The 19141-nt window shown below is 42.6% G+C and overlaps 1 protein-coding gene across 1 annotated transcript in view; it reads left to right on the top strand.

The window, feature by feature from the left end:
• Nucleotides 1-1217: 1217 nt before the first annotated feature.
• The window catches only part of LOC112113172 (interleukin-6 receptor subunit beta-like), a 156100-nt gene continuing 138176 nt past the window's right edge, over nucleotides 1218-19141 (top strand). Inside the window, exon 1 of the mRNA XM_029910916.1 lies at nucleotides 1218-1433. Within this exon, the coding sequence (XP_029766776.1) occupies nucleotides 1218-1433 (216 nt within the window). The remainder of the gene's footprint in view (nucleotides 1434-19141) is intronic.

The raw sequence follows: 19141 nt of genomic DNA, 5'->3' as shown, positions 1-19141 counted from the left end.
GTAGTGGATTTACAGACAAGTTTGGTGTGTGTGCGCCAGACATGAGGGACGCTACTGAAGCATGGCTGCTTTTGGGAGAAGTAGAAAAATGGCCAATGGAGGCTGGCATCATATAGATGGAGTAGAAGGGGTGGAAGGAACAACATAAGATACACAAGCAGATAAGCAGGGAGGGGATAAGTTGTGATGGGCCTTAACGGTAAGGATCAGGTTTTATTCATTGTGTTGAAGAGAGTGGAGGCTCAGTGAAGAGACTCAAAGAAGGGGGTGACATGGTAAAAATGACAGGCAAAGAAAATGAACTTAGCAGCAGTGTTTTGAATGGACCAGAGCAGAACTAGGTGGGTGTCAAAAAGATCAGAAAGGAAAAGGTTACAAAAGTCAAGAAGGGAAATGACAGGGGTGTATCGGAGAGTTTTAGTGGTGTGGCAGGCTGCTGACCTAAGATCTTATGGGCCAAACTCCAAAGGTCTGTCCTCTATAACACTTATTGCAGCAGATTTATAGCACTGTATATTTTCAAAGTGCTGCCCTTTTATAGTTAGGTGATGTTTTGTCTAATGTTTCTTCTGTAGCTTAGAATTGGTTTCTTATACTTTAATAGAGCACATGTATGCAAAGGTCCACCTTTGCAAAAAGCAACTTTTAAAATTTGTTTTTAAAGTGGGTTTGGTACCTAAGAAAGTTGCTGGTCTGACAGCTCTGGCAAATGAAACCCGCTGTGCATAAAATAATTACAGTCTCTTGCTGTATTGTCAACGTGCAACAGTCTTGACCTGGAAGAATCGTTTTTATGGATGAATGAGTCTCTGTGCCTTTTCAGTCCTTCCCTCCCTTTTGAAACTGCCAGCAATATTGCCAATTAATGCCAATCCTGAAACCAAATTGTAATCTGAATAGACCCTTCAATTTTTTATTCTGTAAGTGTTGCACTGGTGGTGTATAAATGTTTCATTACCGAGCTTCTTCCGTAAGAGAGGATTCATGCAAGCCACTTCATTTTCTGCTTTACTTCTGGAAGAAATCTGCCTACTTGAAGATAAATGGAAAGTGCTAGCAATAAGTAGGGCAATGGAAATGTGCAAATTCTATATATCTTTCACAGATATTACTGTATGCTTTGCAATCTAACTTTCATTTAAAAATTATAGTTTCTAGCCCTTCTGGTTTCAAATATTGCTTTCACTTGTAAATATTTCACTGGTGCCTTTTGTTAGATGTGTTTCCGCCAGAAATTAAGCAATGGTCGATATTCAGTTCCCTCTAGCCTTCTCTCAACCACGATTGAAGAGAGTTTGGACAATGGTGTGGACAGAAAAGCTAAATTCAACACCCAATGCAGAAGAATGGGACAACTGCTTTCCTTGTCTAGCAATAACCAAATTGTGTTCGTGAAATCTGGATTCATTAAGAAACAAACAAACAAGAATAAGGTAATATATGCCTATCTCATAGAGCGGGAAGGGACCCTAAAAGGTCATTGAGTCCAGCCTGCTGCCTTCACTAGCAGGACCAATTACTAATTTTGCCCCAGAGCCCTCTAAGTGGCCCCCTCAAGGATTGAGCTCACAACCCTGAGTTTAGCAGGCCAATGCTCAAACCACTGAGCTATCCTTCTCCCCAAAAATAACAAAGACCAGCTCAAATCTTCTCCCCACAATTAGCTGCCCCTAAATTTCCTCCATCTGGATTATTCAGACCACATCCTAGATTCTTTCTCCCTCAAAAATCCACTTCTTTTTTATAACCAGATGGGGCAATGAGTTTCCTGCCTCAGTGAGTCAGCGTAACTAATTAAACCCTTTCCCAAGAGATTTAACACTCCTAAAAGGGTGTGTTTTCAGCAAATGTTGCCAGCCTTTTTACGGGGGGCCAAGGAAGGAAGCTGTTTTTGACTGGATGTGAAGCACAGTTCATTTTTAGTAGATAAGGCCTTTGAGACAGCTGGCATATAGACTGAAACATGGGCATTCTGATATGTCAGTCATCTCAATGAAGAACATAAGAATGGCCATACTGGGTCAGACCAAAGGTCCATCTAGCCCAGTATCCAGTCTTCCGACAGTGGCCAATGCCAGGTGCCCCAGAGTTATAACTGTGCTAGCATTTAAATGTCACATGTGGAGACTATTATACAAATAGCCTAAACATAAACACTCTGAGTCCTGAAAACTATTGTAATAAAAATTGTAAAGATATAAATGATAATAAATGGATTGAAATAGGTTGTTGCATTTAAGATGCCCACACCTCTATAAAGGAAAAATTAAAAAGCCAATGTGGGCCTCCTACTGCAGATGTTCTTACCAAGTCCAGATATTTTACCATATTGACATCTAGACATGCTCTGACCAGGCCTAAATGAAACAGTGATTAAAAATGCTGGCAGCTGGTGTATGCTAGCATCCCATGGAAGAGCTACACCAGAGAGCAAGAGCATATGGGGGAGAATTTCAGAAAATCTTAATATAGACAGCCTGGGCTCTCCAAGGAAACCTCTGGGAAAACATGAGATTTATAATACTTTTAAGGCAAAAACTAAGATTACCATCCACCCCTTTCTTTGTTGTTGGGGATGCAGACCCTTTCAGGCCCTTATACATCATAAAACAGGGGGAAAGAACATAGCCCATTTCCTCCTCTTCCAGTCATCTTCAAGACAGGCTAATGGAGTGCTCAGGCAGGTGAATCACACTGACTCAAAGTCAGAAACTCTTGCTCCCTTTTTTCTTCAAGTCAGGCAATCAGACAGATTGGCACTCCATGCAGGGATCATTTTGATAGTGAATACTTTGATATTCAAAGTGACACCCTGGCACATTAACCTTTAAAAGGATTTTAGTTTGAATGGAAAGGACTTAGGACACAGATGCAAACCACTGTTGCCAGAATGAGCCCTGTTCATTTTTGCTCTGTGTCCCCATTCATCAGCTAAGATGATACAAAGGGGCTGCAGGGCAGATGTAAGGCCTCTTTGGGGAATAACCCTGGTGCAGGGGGACCTTTCGCCAGCTCTCCCTAATCTCCAGAACTTCTGGGTGCTGGGCATTTTCTGAGGTGTGCCCAGGGAGGGTCAGGAGGGCATGTGTTTGGTGTGGACCTGTGTCGCTGCTCATCAGTACTCCTTAAAAACGCCATACGTGACCATGCTTCTGTGGCACAATTTAAGGCAGCTTTCAGAGCTGCTGTTAGCTATGCCAGGGCTCCAACAGCCACCTGAAAAGGGGAGGTATGAATTACCTGCCCCCATCTCTTCACGGGCACACCTGCTAGAACAGTGAGGAATCTGGCTTAGAGTTTGGGGGTAAGTAGCATTTTTCTGTGAGAGTTCAGCTGCTTTGCTGGCAGGGGCGGCTCCAGGCACCAGCGCACCAAGTGCGTGCCTGGGGCGGCAAGCTGTGGGGGGCAGCCTGCCGGTCGCCGTGAGGGCGGCACTCAGGCTGCCTTCGGCAGCATGCCTGCGGGAGGTCCGCCAGTCCCATGGCTTGAACGGCAATTCAGCGGAGGGTACACCGAAGGCGCGGGACCAGCGGACCTCCTGCAGGCATGCCGCCGAAAGCCACCTGACTGCCGTGCTTGGGGGGGCAAAATACATAGAGCCGCCTCTGTTTGCTGGAGCTGGGAAAATGGTGCTACAGTACATCTAAGTAAGCCTTGCTTTTACTTTTGTTAGTAGGGATGGCCCTAGACCAAATGGTGCCCAAGGTGAGGAGTGTCTTCAGCACCCCTCATCCCCATTTGTTAAACTTTTGAATACCTTCTTTTTTATTGCATTTGTAGCCCATTTCGTGGACTTTCATGCACGATTTTCATGCATGATTTATTCCTGGCATATCAGACGATAAATATCACAGCTGGGCTCTTGCTTCACTTAAATTCATTCTTATATCTCACTGACTGGCGACACCCTGCCCCTTATATACACACAAGGGCATGGCTGACAACATTCTAGGAGGTTTGAGGGAAAATGTAGTTCTCAAAAAGTCTGGATGGTTCCACAACATTCAATAATGGTCCAGAACATTCTAGGAGGTTAGTGAAATATTAATCCGCATACGGAATACCTGAAACATGTTACTTCAAACATTCTATTTTCCCTTTTGTCGCTAACAACAAAAATAGCACCCAGAGTTCTGCATTCCGCCCCCGCCCAAGCCAGTCGCCGGGGTAGCCTGCCCCTAAATCTGGCCCTGTTTCTTAGCCATCCTTGTTCACAGCAGTAATAGAAACTAAGCATATATTTTATATCAAAACAGATTGGGGAGGAATTTCCTGAGTTTGTGTCCACTCAGCTCTCTCCCAACAAGAAATAAGCTACCACAAGAGCCAAAACTCTTCTTCACTGTATGGAAGCATTACAGCAGGAGAACAGGAGTTTGGTGTTCAGTAGGTGAATCCCATACGAAGAAGAAAAATCCTTAAAATACCCAAATTCAAAACTCTGCCTGCTCAGCTGGCTAAAGTAAAAATAAATAAATAAATAAATCAAACTACTGCTTCCCATTTTGTATCTGGATATAAAAGATTTATTATGGTCTATCTTAGAGTTTTATACATCACCCATCATTGTAGTGTCTGAGCACCTTCCATGTAAAATCAATAGAAATAGTCCTAGTGGACTTCATGGAGTCAGTCTGTGGCATCCTCCCGTTTTGAGGCAAAAAAATTATTTGGGGGCGGGGGTAGTATGTTTGTTCCAGTTTTTTAAAGATTGAATTCTATTGGGGGGATAGTCTCTGGTTAGATGACGGTGTCAGTGTTGGGAGTATTATTCTTGATAGAGTGGAAAGAGCAGGTTTTGCACCTTTCCTGAAGATGGTCATATTCTGGATTCTCTAATCCTTTCCTGTGAAAGTTTGTTCCAGAGCCAGATCCCCTTAACCAGGAATGAATTGTCTCAATTTTTCATGCACTTTGCTCTGAGCATTGCATCAGATGAGTGCAACTGTCTCAGTGGTTCATAGATAAACATTTGGTGGCTAAGTCTTGACCCATTAATTGCTCTAGTAGAGCTCTCCATTTGTATGTGTTTGCTGAAAAAAACTGAGCTTTTTGTTTATTTGTTTGTTTGTTTGTTTGTTTTGCCAAGAATATTTCACGAGGAAGTCCAAACATGCAGGCTTTTTCAACTTCTACTTCATATTGTGCTCTCTTGATTGTCAGCAGCAGACTAGGATAGTTAAACTTAAACAGAAATACTGTGAAGTGGAATGAGGCTGATTACTGTGAGCTAAAATTGACAATTTCTATATTCCTAGACACAAACACACATTTACCAATAAGTCCTTGTCATTGTTTCAATACTATTTTTACCAGTAATTGCCAGTTTAAACTGAAAGACCTTATTAGTAGGGATGTAGGGAATCTCAAACTCATTCAAACACTGCACACATGAAGTTAAGGGCAGAATTGGGCCTCATTTTGAGGTTCAAAATTAGAAATGCTGGCCAAACTTTACAAACCTAGGCGCATAAAGGAAGACTTCTAAATACATATTAAGGCTCCTAAATGACCACTTGCAGGTCCTGCGGAAAATCAGGTCTCTTTCTTTTAGGAACCTAACTTTAGGCAACCAGGTCTGAAAACTTTGGCCATTGCTCATCAAGGCTGTCCATAGAAAAAATGAAGTATAATTGACAGCCTCACTGTCAGATAGACAGTTCGATATAGTGGGGACAATGCCAAAATGCTATACATAGAAAAGGAAGCATAACTCTCTATTCTCCAACAGAACAATGGATAAGACACAAAATATGGTGGATAAAAAAAATCAAGAGGGAATATGAAATGATGTGGGATTAATTTTTATGGGCTTGCAATTTTCTATAATTAGTTTAATAATTCAGCATTCTGATGTCAATGACACAGCAGACTTGGGCCTATGCATATATGTGCTGTTCTCTCTTTCTTCACTTCCAAACTAATCTTTCTCTCAATGTCTCTTTCTGTGTTCAAGTCCCCTCTCTTTATTTAATATCTCATGCCTTGGCTCACTTTTCTGCTATTCTGTTCTCTCTAGCCGTGTATGCACCAGACAAAAAGGCACTGCAAGAAACAGCTGGAACATCTTGTCCTTGAAATGCTTGTATAATGCTTTATACTTACCCACACAGAAGCATAATACATTATGTGAGAGACAGTCTGGTGTAATGGGTAGGGTGTTGCACTGGGAGTCAAGAGACCTGGGCTACCCATGCCACTGACTTGCTGTGTTATCTTGGGCACAGGCCCGTCAACAGCAATTCTGGGCCCCAGGGCAGAACAGTCAATAGGCCCCCACGTCCGCACAAGCCGCGCCCATGCGGATGCAGTCCGCCTGACATTTGGGCCGTGCTGTGCCTGCGCTGGCCGGTGCCCAGAGAGCTGCCGCCTGCGTTGCTGGGCGCTCTCTTCTGGCACGGCCAGGGCTTCCACATGCCTGCCCAGTAGGGTTGTCAACTGTCTAATCACGCAAACCCAAAGACCTTTGCCCCGCCTCCTGCCCTGAAATCCCACCCTTGTCCCACCCCTTCTCTGAGGCTCCACCCCTACTCACTCCATCCCCCCTCCCTCCATCGCTCACTCTCCCCCACCCTCACTCACTTTCACCAGGCTGGGGCAGGAGGGTGGGATGGGAGAGGGGGTGCGGGGTGCAGGAGGGAGTCAAGGGGTTGGCACTTACCTCGGGCGGCTCCTGAAAGCAACTGGCACACCCCTCTAGCAGTGGCTCCTAGACGGGGGGCCCAAGGGGTCTCCATGCGCCACTGCCCGCAGGCACCACCTCCGCAGCTCCCAGCCAATTCGAGCTGCAGAGTTGGCACTCGCGGTGGGGGTAGCGTGTGGAGACCCCATCCCCAGGGGTCACAAGGACGTGCTGGCCGCTTCTGGGAGCGTCGCGGAGTAAGGGTGGGCAGGAAGCCTGCCTTAGCCCCGCTGTGCTGCCGACAACGGCAACGGCTGGGGACCCCTGGGCCCTTTTAAATTGCCCGGGTCCCTGTGCAATTGCCCCCTCTGCTCCCCTCTGTCGGTGGGTCTGTTTTGGCAAGTCACTTCACTTCTTGTACCCCTGTTTTCCTTTGTCTGAGTCACTTGTTTAGTGTAAGCTCTTCAGTGAAGGAGTACCAGATGCATTTGGACATTGCCTAGTGCGGTGGGGCCCTGATATTGGTTGGGCTCTCTAGGCACTATTGTAATGCAAATAATTAATTGCATTAAAAAAAAACTGTTAGAAGAACATAAGAACAGCCATGCTGGGTCAGCCCAATGGTCCATCTAGCCCAGTATCCTGTCTTCTGACAGTGGCCAGTGCCAAGTGTTTCAGAGGGAATGAACAGAATGGGGCAATTAAAGTGATCCCCATGTCATCCACTCCTAGCTTCTGGCAGTCAGAGATTAGGAACACTCAAAGCATGGGTTTGCCTCCCTGACCATCTTGGCAAATAGCCATTGATGGACCTATCCTCCATGAACGTAGCTAATTCTTTTTTGAACCCAGTTATACTTTTGGCCTTCACAACATTCCCGGGCAATGAGTTCCACAGGTTGACTGTGCATTGTCTGAAGAAGTACTTCCTTTTGTTTGTTTTAAACCTTCTGCCTATTAATTTCATTGGGTGACTCCTGATTCTTGTATTATGTGAAGGGGTAAATAACACTTCCTTATTCACTTTCTCCACACCATTCATGATTTTATACGTCTATCATATCCCCCTTTAGCTGTCTCTTTCCCAAGATGAAAAGTCCCAGTCTTTATAACCTCTCCTCATATGAAAGTTGTTTCATACCCTTATCATTTTTGTTGCCTTTCCCTGTACCTTTTCCAATTCTAATATATCCTTTTTAAGATGGGGCAACTAGAACTGCACGCAGTATTCAATGTGTGGGTGTACCATGGATTTATATAGAGGCAATATGATATTTTCTATCTTATTATCTATCCCTTTCTTAATGATCCCCAACATTCTGTTCGCTTTTTTGACTGCCGCTGCACATTAAGTGGATGTTTTCAGAGAATTATCCACAATGACTCCAAGATCTTTCTTGAGTGGTCAAAGCTAATTTAGACCCCATCATTTTATATCTATAGTTGGGATTATGTTTTCAAATGTGCATTACTTTGCATTTATCAACATTGAATTTCATCTGCCATTTTGTTGCCCAGTCACCCAATTTTGTGAGATCCCTTTGTATCTCCTCACAGTCTGCTTTGGATTTAACTATCTTGAGTAATTTTGTATCATCTGCAAATTTTGCCACTTTACTGTTTACCCCTTTTTCCAGATCATTTATGAATATGTTGAATAGCACTGGTTCCAGGACAGATATGTGAGGGACACTATCATTTACCTCTCTCCATTCTGAAACCTGACCATTTATTCCTACCCTTTGTTTCCTGTCTTTTAACTAGTTACTGATTCATGAGAGGATCTTCCCTGTTAAGCAAAATGAGCAGTCATGGGGTAAGAGCCTTTGGTGAGGGACCTTGTCAAAGGCTTTCTGAAACTGCAAGTACACTATATCCACTGAATCCCCCTTGTCCACATGATTGCTGACCCCTTCAAAGAATTCTAATATATTGGTGAGGCATGATTTCCCTTTACAAAAGCTGCATTGAATCTTCCAATAAATCAGGCTCATTTATGTGTTTGGTAATTTTGTTCTTTACTATAGGTTTCAGCCAATTTGTCTGGTACTGATGCTAGGATCACCTCTGGAGCCTTTTTAAAAAGTTGATGTCACAGTAGCTATCCTCTAGTCATCTGGTACAGAAGGTGATTTAAATAATAGGTTACATACTACAGTTAGTAGTTCTATAATTTCATTTTATTGGAAAGTGATGAACTGTTTGTGCTGAAACTTTCCAAAACAATTCAGTCTGTGGTAAGCATGGAAGATTTCAGACTCAACAGAAAATATTTGGCAAAGTTATAAGCAGTTTAAAATAGGGTCTTACAATGGAAAGTGTCAGGGAACCTTATTTATTATAGGCATGGATGCCAGCTCTGCCTATAATAATAAATAACAGGTTTTTTTTACAATATAGTGTGGGACAATGTATTCAGTTTAGTCACAGCTCAACCAGAGCAATCTACAGCTGTTTCTTCCCAGACCTAACAGAAAGCTACAAGCTGAGCAGCTGTACATACACAATAACAATTACAGACAGAGACAACAATCATTAATAACTTTGCTTGATTACAGCCTATTTTCTTCTAAGAGAGCCTATGCATGAATTTCTAAGGAGATTTAACTATGGAAAAAAATTGAATGGCTGATAAGCCATATTTGAACCAGAGGGACAAAACAATTAAACACAAATCAACATTTCAAATCAGAGTAAATTATTGAGTCATCTGTAACTGACAAAGCCTTTGACCTTTTTTCTTCAAACTTTACATTTCTTATTCTTCAGAGGAAGCATAGCAATTTCCAGGCCAAAGCTATTCTGTTATCTAAAATTATGAGGGAGGAGGAAAAGCTAACAATATGGTTTATAATGCAATCTGGTCACAATCTTAACTGTGCAGAAACTGTCATCATTCCATAATACACATGCATGTGACTCTGCAATTTTCACACTGTCTTGGGAGAGCCTCTAGTGTTGGTTTAGAGAGAGGGGGAGAGAGAATTTAAGAGCTCGACTTTCAAAAGACTCTGGCCCAGATCCTTAAAGGTATTTAAGCATCTAAATCCTGTTCATTTCAATAGGAGTTAGGCACCTAAAGACCGTTGAGGATCCTAAATAAAGCGGGGCCAGAGTTTTGAAAAGAGCTCAGCTTCCAGTAGCTCCAGTTGAGGACAATCTTTCTCAGTACAGAGAGAACAGTAACCAGGAAGAGTGCCGGCAGACACACACAGAGAAAAACAAGCTAGGAAAGACACCAGTCTGTGATGCATGGCACAACATTCCATCCATAGCCGATCTCTTTCCAAAAACTGAGAACAACAGGAGCTGAGCTCTGCAGCAAATGTCACACTAAATAGCAGATAGCTCATTTTTCCCATCCCCTGCATATAAAGGAATGGTGGGGGTCTTCTTAGCATATGTGCAATGTGCCTCAGGTGGCACATGACCAGGATTCACCAACTAATTTGGTCCACTGGTTGAATCATTAGCTTGCCCAGGCCAGCTACTAACAGGAAGTGCGACATGAATGCTGATCCATGCCTGCCATGGTGAGGGAAAGCACCAATGGGGGTGGAGCAGCATCTGAAATAATTATGCCAATAATTAAGGTTACCTACAACTTTCCATTATTATAAGAATCTGTTTTTAGTTGCTTATAACTTTGCCAAACTTTAAAAATTCAAACTGAAATTTTCCATGGTGAGTATCTGCCTCTAGTTGAGGTTGGTGGAGGAGGGGGAGCTGAGCGTATTTGCTTGTTTGGCTATGGGGAGTGTTTTGTGAAAGTTTCAGACAAAACAGTTCAGCCACCTCCAAGAGTGTAGCTACAGAAAAATACATTGCTAAAAAATTCTTACAACTGTTTCAGTGAGAAGCCACAGTACCTCCATGCTCTGGAACCAGGGCCTGAAATTTGCCAGGAAGGTGGCCTTAGCATGAGGGATGTATCTTTTGCCATATATGTTAAATTCTCCCCAAATATAGCCAGGTTATAAGCGTTTTATAATCTTAGTTATATGTGCTCAGTAGAGGCTTGTTAGAGTTTGACAGCTAAATTCTCCAAAGCGTCTGTCTGTACCAAGCACGCTCCATCTTCTCACAACTCCTATGTGCTGACCTGACTGTGCATGGCTAAGGCAGTTGAATGCCACTCCAGAGAACTGGATTCTCTCTCTGCCTGCACCATAGTTCCTATCTTATGCTGGACAACTCTCTTAAACACGAATGTTCACTGGAGGCCACTAATGGTGGTTTCTCATTCTGTCTAATTGTGTTCCTCATTTTCTGAGTGCCCAATAAGTAGAGTCTGATTGCAGAAGTGCTGAGCACTCACAACTGCAAATAAGGTTAGTGGCAGTTGTGTTCTGAACATACAACATGCTATATCAGGGGTCGGCAACCTTTCAGAAGTGGTGTGCCGAGTCTTCATTTATTCACTCTAATTTAAGGTTTTGCGTGCCAGTAATACATTTTAACGTTTTTAGAAGGTCTCTTTCTATAAGTCTATAATATGTAAATAAACTATTGTTGTATCTAAAGTAAATAAGATTTTTTAAATGTTTAAGAAGATTCATTTAAAATTAAATTAAAATGCAGAGCCCCCTGGACTGGTGGCCAGGACCCAGGCAGTGTGAGTGTCACTGAAAACCAGCTCACATACCCTTTGGCATGCGTGCCATAGGTTGCCTACCCCTGTGCTATATAATGCTACGTACTAGAGCTAGGCAGGAACTGGATTTTCCATTTTTCCAGGAAATTCTGCAATTTTTACATTTTTTTCTAACCTGAAATAGAACAAAACCAAACATTTTCAAAACCCATGAAACAAAATTCTGTTGGACTGAAATGTTTTGTTTTGATGAAACTGAAATATACATTTTGATTGACTTTAATTTTTAGAAATTAATACAAATAAGAAATTTTGAAACAGAAAGTTGTTTCAAAACAAAATGAAACCATTCCACTCCAAAAATGGAAAAATAGAAGTTTGACCTTATCAAAATCCCTTTTTCCCCCAATTTCCCCTCCCCCCCAACACAAAATTTGCTAAAATCAACATGTTTCTGCTAAATGTTTCGCTTTTGATAAACTGGCATTTTGCAATGGAAAAATATTCCATCAAAATCTGTGACCAGCTCTACTAAGTATCCTGGGGAAAAAATCAGGCCCTAGGGCTCTCCAAATAAGCATCCAAAATTAGTGGACTTTTGACAATTTTAGCCTCCATTTTCCCTGTGTAAAATGGGATAATTATTCCACCTTATTTCACAGGTTGTTGTGAAGATAAATTAATCAATGTTTCCAAAGAAACGAAGCACCACCATGATAAGTATCATAGAAAAAGCCTTTGAGGAAATTAATAATTCAGTGCAGGATTTGGATGGTGTGCAGTAAATAAGGCCTGGGCCCACACATTCAGTAAAGAGGATAGTTAGAAACATTGAATAGGTATCCATTCAGTGAGCACTTATCATGTGATCTTGTAAAGTGATTGTGTAATTTAAGACTGTATTGTAATGCATACAGCCATGGGAGGTGAATTAAGTTTACCCGGACAATCTTAATTCTGTCATTTCCTGAGTGGTTGACTTTGCAGTCTTAATGTTCTTTTAACAGTTTTTTGTGTGTGAACTAATATATATTATAGTAAATTTATATGAATGAGATACAAAGGTGATTAAAGCTGTCTTAGCCAATCTTCTAAAATGAAGATAAACAATATTTTTTAATAAAGCAATCAAGCATTTGTATGAGGTTTAGTAATAACTTGGTTAACTATTAATTTGAAGTTTAAAAGAGTCCTACCACAGTTGCATGCTTTCCTCCTTTCATAAATGATGTGTTCAAAGACATCCATAGTCATATTGATAAGTCATATCTTTCTGTCATTCTGGAACACTGAATGTGATAAATAGAATTGATAGCAAATATAAAGAAAGTTTTTAGGGCTGTTAAGTCATTCTAACACAGCTCTGGATCCTGATGAATTTAATAATGACATCTACAATGAGATCCTAGACAAATTCAGCAATTAAATGTTTGATCCAGTAGAAAAAGACTGATGTTTTCAGTGACATGAAACACTGAGGAAGTCATGGAAGGGCTGTGTGTCTCTATAGCATATAAACACTGTCTTGTTAAGCTATTCAGTGGCAAGCTTAGCCAACCCACATAAGACATTTTTTTAGTACAACTGGTCTGGGCAATGTAGAGTTCCAGGTATATCGAGTTCACAGTAATGGGCTCTCTTAGGCTACGTCTACTCTGCACACGAGGCAGTGAAAAGCAAGCTGCATCCACACTGTGGTGTGAAGCTACGTGTGTCGGTAGGGTGACCAGATGTCCCAATTTTATAGGGACAGTCTTGATTTTTGGGTCTTTTTCTTATATAGGCTCCTATTACCCCCACCCCCACCCCCGTCCCGATTTTTCACATTTGCTGTCTGGTCACCCTATGTGTCAGAGAAAGGTAGGGAGGCCACTCATCTCTGTTTGGGTGGTTTGCCTCCCATCTGGTACTGAGACAAAACTGGACATGGGATATTGGATGGGGGATGCCATTCTGAGGAGCACACCATTCCATCAGCGTGACCTCCCATACATTGTGCATGTGAGGTCACATGCCAGCAGGGACAGGGAGGCACGCACCTCAAAATGGCATCCCCCATGCAGAATGACCTCACATGCACAGTCACACAGGCCAGGGTGGGTCTCCCCAGCAGGGGTGGACCCACGCTGTTCCCAGAAGTACCAGAATGTCCAGTATTCTGGGAGTATGTGAGTGGCCATCTTAGACAAGGAGGAGGCATTCAGGATTATACTCAGCATTCTTCATAGCGGCAAAGAAAACTGGAGAATAAGTGCAATGTTCTATCTACAGAGGTTGAATACACTAGGCGTCACTAGTAAATCATGGAAACTTTGGGTCAAATTCAGAAGTGATGCATAAAGTGATGTAATTTAGCCTCCTTGCACCTAGACTTCCCCACCCAGACCTGCTTTACTCATATCTAAGGGAATGTATGTTGGTATGCATTATATGTTGAGAAGCCGGAAGGTATAAGTTAAAGTAGGGTGCATACTACGTAAATGTGGGGTATACACACAAGTATAAAAAAGCTTTTATGCATCCAAACGGTATGCTTCAGAAATCTGTATTTAGTCATTTTTACTTTGGGACAAGTACACACAGACCATAACACAGGAGATGAGGTAAGAGGGAGAGACAGCTGTTGGAAAAGGAAGGAAGAGACAAAACAAAGGGAAGAAAAATTTTCTACCTGGACCAAGATTCCCATAAGTAGAATCCTTTTCCTTGTGTGTTCTCTACCATCAACCCTCTAACTAGAAATTGTTAGTCTATTTTCTTCACACCATCCAGAACTCCATTGACCGCATGACTCATTTGCATACATGATGGTTATAAATCCAGTTGTTTCTAGTGGGTTGGGTGGTCAAGGTAGCAGCTTTTCCCTCCTCACCAATTTTTCTGCCATTTTTCAGTTGCTCACATACTTTATTTCCAGGCAACAGCTTTGTTTCCTTATATATCAAAGGCTGAACAAACTCACAACATCCTCACTCACAAAGCTACCTTTTTGTATTTTCATAAAACAGTCCAGAATACATATATAAATCCTGGTATTCAGCCTTGGCTTGGGAGGGCATAGAACCAAAACCAAGGAAATATGGCCAAACAAGATGTAATTGGGCTTAAACAGGCATCCAGGCACTAATTTCAGTAACATAGTTTACAAGAACACAGGCAGATCCTGCCAGCATTTCAAAAATCTCAAGGCACCCTAGAGGGAGAACACTGCCAGCTAGAGGTAAACTGATTCAATTGATAAAATAACAGTAAAATAACAGCTTAAACCCCAAAGGAACCCTCAGCTACAAACCAGGATGTTACTACAATATACTTATGTTTAAAAATTAGTAAAAATTTCTTCCATCTTTAGTAGCAATCTAGTTAAAATAGTTAAAGCTCACAGTTGTCATCTTACATCATTCCTAAAATTGCATAGCAACATCTCAATTTTAAACGGTGAATTTATCTTAGCATAAAAATCTCACCACCTGATATTCATTCCAGACTCCTCCTCAGAGTGAGAAACAATTGCACAAACAACAGAGCTAAAATGTGAGAAAGAAGCCTAGTTAAGAAAGTTCCTGTGTTGTATTCCAAAAGGCAACTGCACCAAAGCATCATGGTCATTTAGTGAACATGGAATTTGTCCTGATACGTTAACTTTTCATCAACTTTCAGTTCTGTTAACAAGTAGAGTTTCTCTGTGGTAGGAAGCCCACCAACTGTGCCTCTGGAATATAGCAATCTAACTAGTGCCAGTACTCTTTCTCTGGTCTGTATGCAACAACCATGATGTGGGAAGAAAATAAAATCTTCACATGTTGACATGCATGTTCCCAGAAACAGATGGAAGACACTCTTTGTCTAATTCAACAGAGGCACCATAATGATCTCCAAGTCTCCTTGTACAGAAATCCATCAATCATCAGTGAAAGAATATGCCAATTTCTTTCCTCCTCCTTTCAGTAATAATATATTTTAATTCCTAGGCTTCTGAGCCAGGTTGATTTTCCAGCTTACACTAACTGTTAGGAACTGGCCCTGCTCTCATTGAAGTCAATGGGAGTTTGCAGAATTAGAGCAGAATGAGACCACTAAATTGTATTGTATTGACTTGCAAGCTGCATGGCTAAACTCTGTCCAAAACTGAAATTAAACCAGATGGCACTGAATTGCACCCTGATACAGTTATGAAAAAGAAAGTGTTATGTTCATGACATGCAAACAGATGTTAGATAAAAACAAAAATCCTCTTGCTGGAAGGTTGCAAAGTAACACTGCTATTTCTCAGAATTCAGAACGATAACACACAAGCACCCAAAACAGAGACACAAAGCAGTTTGCTCCCTAAAACTGAGAGGCGCAACTCACCCCACCTTACTCTAGACTGGCTCTTTGTAGAACTGATTCAGATGGCATGCTTCCCTACAGAGCCCCCTATCCTACAAGCAGGACCCCACACACACACAAACACCCAGAGTGATAGCTTGTAATTCTAACACAGTCCTCAATCCACCACATAAAAATTTAACTATATATTGTAGGATGATTGTTAATCCCATCTGCAGGGGTTGTGACACTGTCATGGCCAGGTCGTGGGCAGGGTCCATAGTCACAGGATAGGAATCAAGAGTCAGCCAACTCAGGATTCTGGGAGATCAGAAGCAGGAGACAAACTTGAGAGCAGATCCACAAGTCAGATGCTGGAAATCAGGCAAGAGCAGAGTAGATCCCAGTTGCATAGGCCACTCTCTGTTCCTGTGCTGGGTTTATATAGAAGCCATGGACCAATCAGGACCCCCAGCATTCTGCCAATCAGGTTCCAGGACTGGAGTCCTCTGTTGGGGTTCAGCTTCTGCCCTAGCAACTGTGAGCAGGTCACTGGGTGTGGACCAGGGTTCATGACCTGCAGTTCCTGACATCCACAAAGGCTCCTTGTCAAAAGGTCCTCTGTTCTTTGCAAACAACTCTTGTCTCAGAGCTGACAAATTCACTACATCAAATACATTGCTTTCAGGGTATTTATGCATGAAGGGTAATATGTAAGGTCTCTAGTGAAAGGTTGCAACTTATCAATGTTCATAATTATGGCGTGATGTGTGTATGGGTGATATTTAAGGAATAATGAAGTTTATGCCCTTATGGTTTTAAGATTAAAAGGAGTCACCAGGGAGTGATATCACTCGGTGATGGCCTATTCATGCAGGAGGGGGTTGCAACCCCTCCCTGGTTAGCTGGTGATGTAATGCCAGGCTCAATTGTCTTCCATTGCCCCATCACAGAACAGTCAATGGAAAATAATCAAAGACAACTGCAATTGAAACCACTTGGAGATTTTAAAAATGGCCATTATAATAGACAGGGAATAAAGACAAGAGACTGTTTCAGTGTAACATAGAGTGGGGAGAGCCACTCTGAATCCATTCACTGTGGATGCATCTTGTTGCGTAGGGATGTTTTTCATGAAAGATTGGACCCTGCTTTCTGTGAAGTCAGCCAGCTCGGCAATAGGCTGAACTTTGGGGAGAAAATTGACTTTATTAGATAGGAAAGGTAACTATTAATAAGTGTAGGCCCTTGTTAATGTTTTATGATTTTGTTTTGTATTGTACCGTTTGTTTCCCTCACTCGCTCTTGTTTCTAGTGGAATCTTGATTCTTTCTTAAATAAGCCTTGTTTTGTTTCATTACGAGTCCTGTGTGTTATGCAGGAGCGGTTGTTTAAGGTAAACTTGGATATACTGCTCCTTTGGGGGCAGAGGATCTGGGATTTCTGTAAATAGCCATGCTCAGGGGCTGGATATCACAAAGAAACACTTCCAGGGGACTCGGGGTCAGGGTGCAAGGCAAAGATAGGGCTGGCATAGCCCAGACGAGAATGCTTGAATGGCTGAGAAGCTGGTGGTGTTAGGGAGCTAACACTGAGTTACCATAAGGAAGACTCCCTCATTCTGGACGCAGATGGTAACAAGGAGACTTACATTCCTGGGTACCCCTAGATCTGTCATAGGGAACAGCTACCAAATACCTCCTTATTCCTCAACAGTCTAAGCTTTTAGAGAAAGAGTTATATAGTGGTCCCCATCCACCAGGGCCGGCTCCAGGCACCAGCTTAACAAGCAGGTGCTTGGGGCGGCCAAGGGAAAGGGGCGGCACCTGCGGCAATTCTGGGGCGGCAGGTCCCTCACTCCCTCTAGGAGCGAAGGACCTGCCACTGAACTGCCGCGGCCGGTCGGGGCTTTTTTTTTTTTTTTTTTTGCTTGGGGCAGCAGAAATGCTGGAGCCGGCCCTGCCATCCACAGAATCTACAAAACCTCAGGGGAACAAAATACATTTTCTGAAGATATCTATTTTAGGCACAAAATCTGCTCTGGAAAGTGAGTCAGGCCCTGATCCTGCCACTGGATCTGCACAGGCAAGACCTGTTTGCCCACATGGAGCTCCATCAATTTTGGTGGAGCTTTGCACAGGCTCATGAGTCTGCCTGCATGGATCCCCAGGCACAATCAGGGCCTTGTTACAAATGATTTTTGATTGTCTCTGGAAAGAACTTATTGACTGTGGAGGCAGCATGATCCAGTGGCTAGTTCACCAGACTGGGAATGAACAGACCTGCTTTCTCTTCCCAACTCTACACCTGACTTGCAGCATGGTCTGGAGCAAATCACATCTCTAAGCCTCCATGTGCCCCATTTGTACACTGGAGGGAATGTTGATGACATGCATTTGTAAAGCACTCTGAGATCTATAATGTAAAGCACTACATAGCTGCTACGTATCATGATTTTTAAAGAAAAACGAGAGCTCCTTAACATCCCACTAAAATGAAGAGACCCAACTTCTAAGTACTGATATAGAGTAAAAGCAGCTCAGATTTTAAAAATTGGTTGCCTTAGACTTGGAGAGAGAGGTTTTGTTTTTTAAAAGCTGACACTGCCTTTATACAATATCTGCATTTATGGCCCAGTGGCAGAAACTTTAATTCCATGTCAGAGCTCCTAGGGCAGCAGAAGCAAGTAAATGGATCAGCTGAGTGCTAAGGATCCTTCCAAATTTAATTTAACTAACTTTTAAAAATAGGGAATAAGCACTGTATCTGGACAGGACTATGTAAAGAGAAAGAGGGATGTGCCCAACTACCCAAGGGGACGTATTGTGCAGCCAAAATACTTTTCTTTAATTTACATTTAAAGAGTGTGCTGAATGTGTGGGTGGGGGGAGGGGGAGAGGTGCCAGCCTTTTCTTGGTGTGGGGGCTGAGGTGGGCTAGACAGAAAATTGGGGGGACCTTGTCCCCCTTGCCATCAGGCCCTGCCCCTCTCTGTGGCCCCACCCCCTGGCCGGGGCTGCGGCTGCTCCTTAGCTCCCCACTGCCCTTTGACTGCTTGCAGCCAGTAACAGCCACCCCAGGGTGCAGGGACCTGGCTCTGGGGCCGACAGAGCCTGCAGCAGGCAGTGACCATGGGGAGGGAGGTCCCAGGAGCATGAGCAGGAGCAGGTCAGTCCAGGCAACTGTGGGGAGCCTTGGACTGTAGCCAATTACTTTATCATTCATTTATTGTGTGATGTTATGATATTTATCGCTTCTGACTACTGATCAATCTTATGTTTCTGTAATCCTGCAATTTAAATCTATTCAGCATACAATGATCAGTAGTCAGAAGCGATAAATATGCCTTAGGTATCTAAGTAAATAGGGCTGGAATGCAAGGCCTACAGGCTGAGGCCTGTAAGATTTTAGCTTAGCCATACTAAGCCTAAGGCTTAAGAAATGCTTGACATAAGTAAGTGACCAGAGAATAACCTGATGCCACAAAATTATTGGAGAAGATGTACCAATGGATGGTATTGCAGAAAATTAATCGCAAGAGTAATTTTTGATTACACGATACCCAGTAGTCACATTTTTCTAACATGTGCCCTAACCACAAGGTGCACTATGTAC

This window comes from Terrapene carolina, unplaced genomic scaffold (assembly GCF_002925995.2).
Source record: "Terrapene carolina triunguis isolate 2854851 unplaced genomic scaffold, T_m_triunguis-2.0 Scaffold69, whole genome shotgun sequence".
Classification (NCBI taxonomy): Eukaryota; Metazoa; Chordata; order Testudines; family Emydidae; genus Terrapene; species Terrapene triunguis.
Note: the sequence above shows the minus strand (reverse complement) of the source record. Positions and strands in the feature narration are given on the sequence as shown.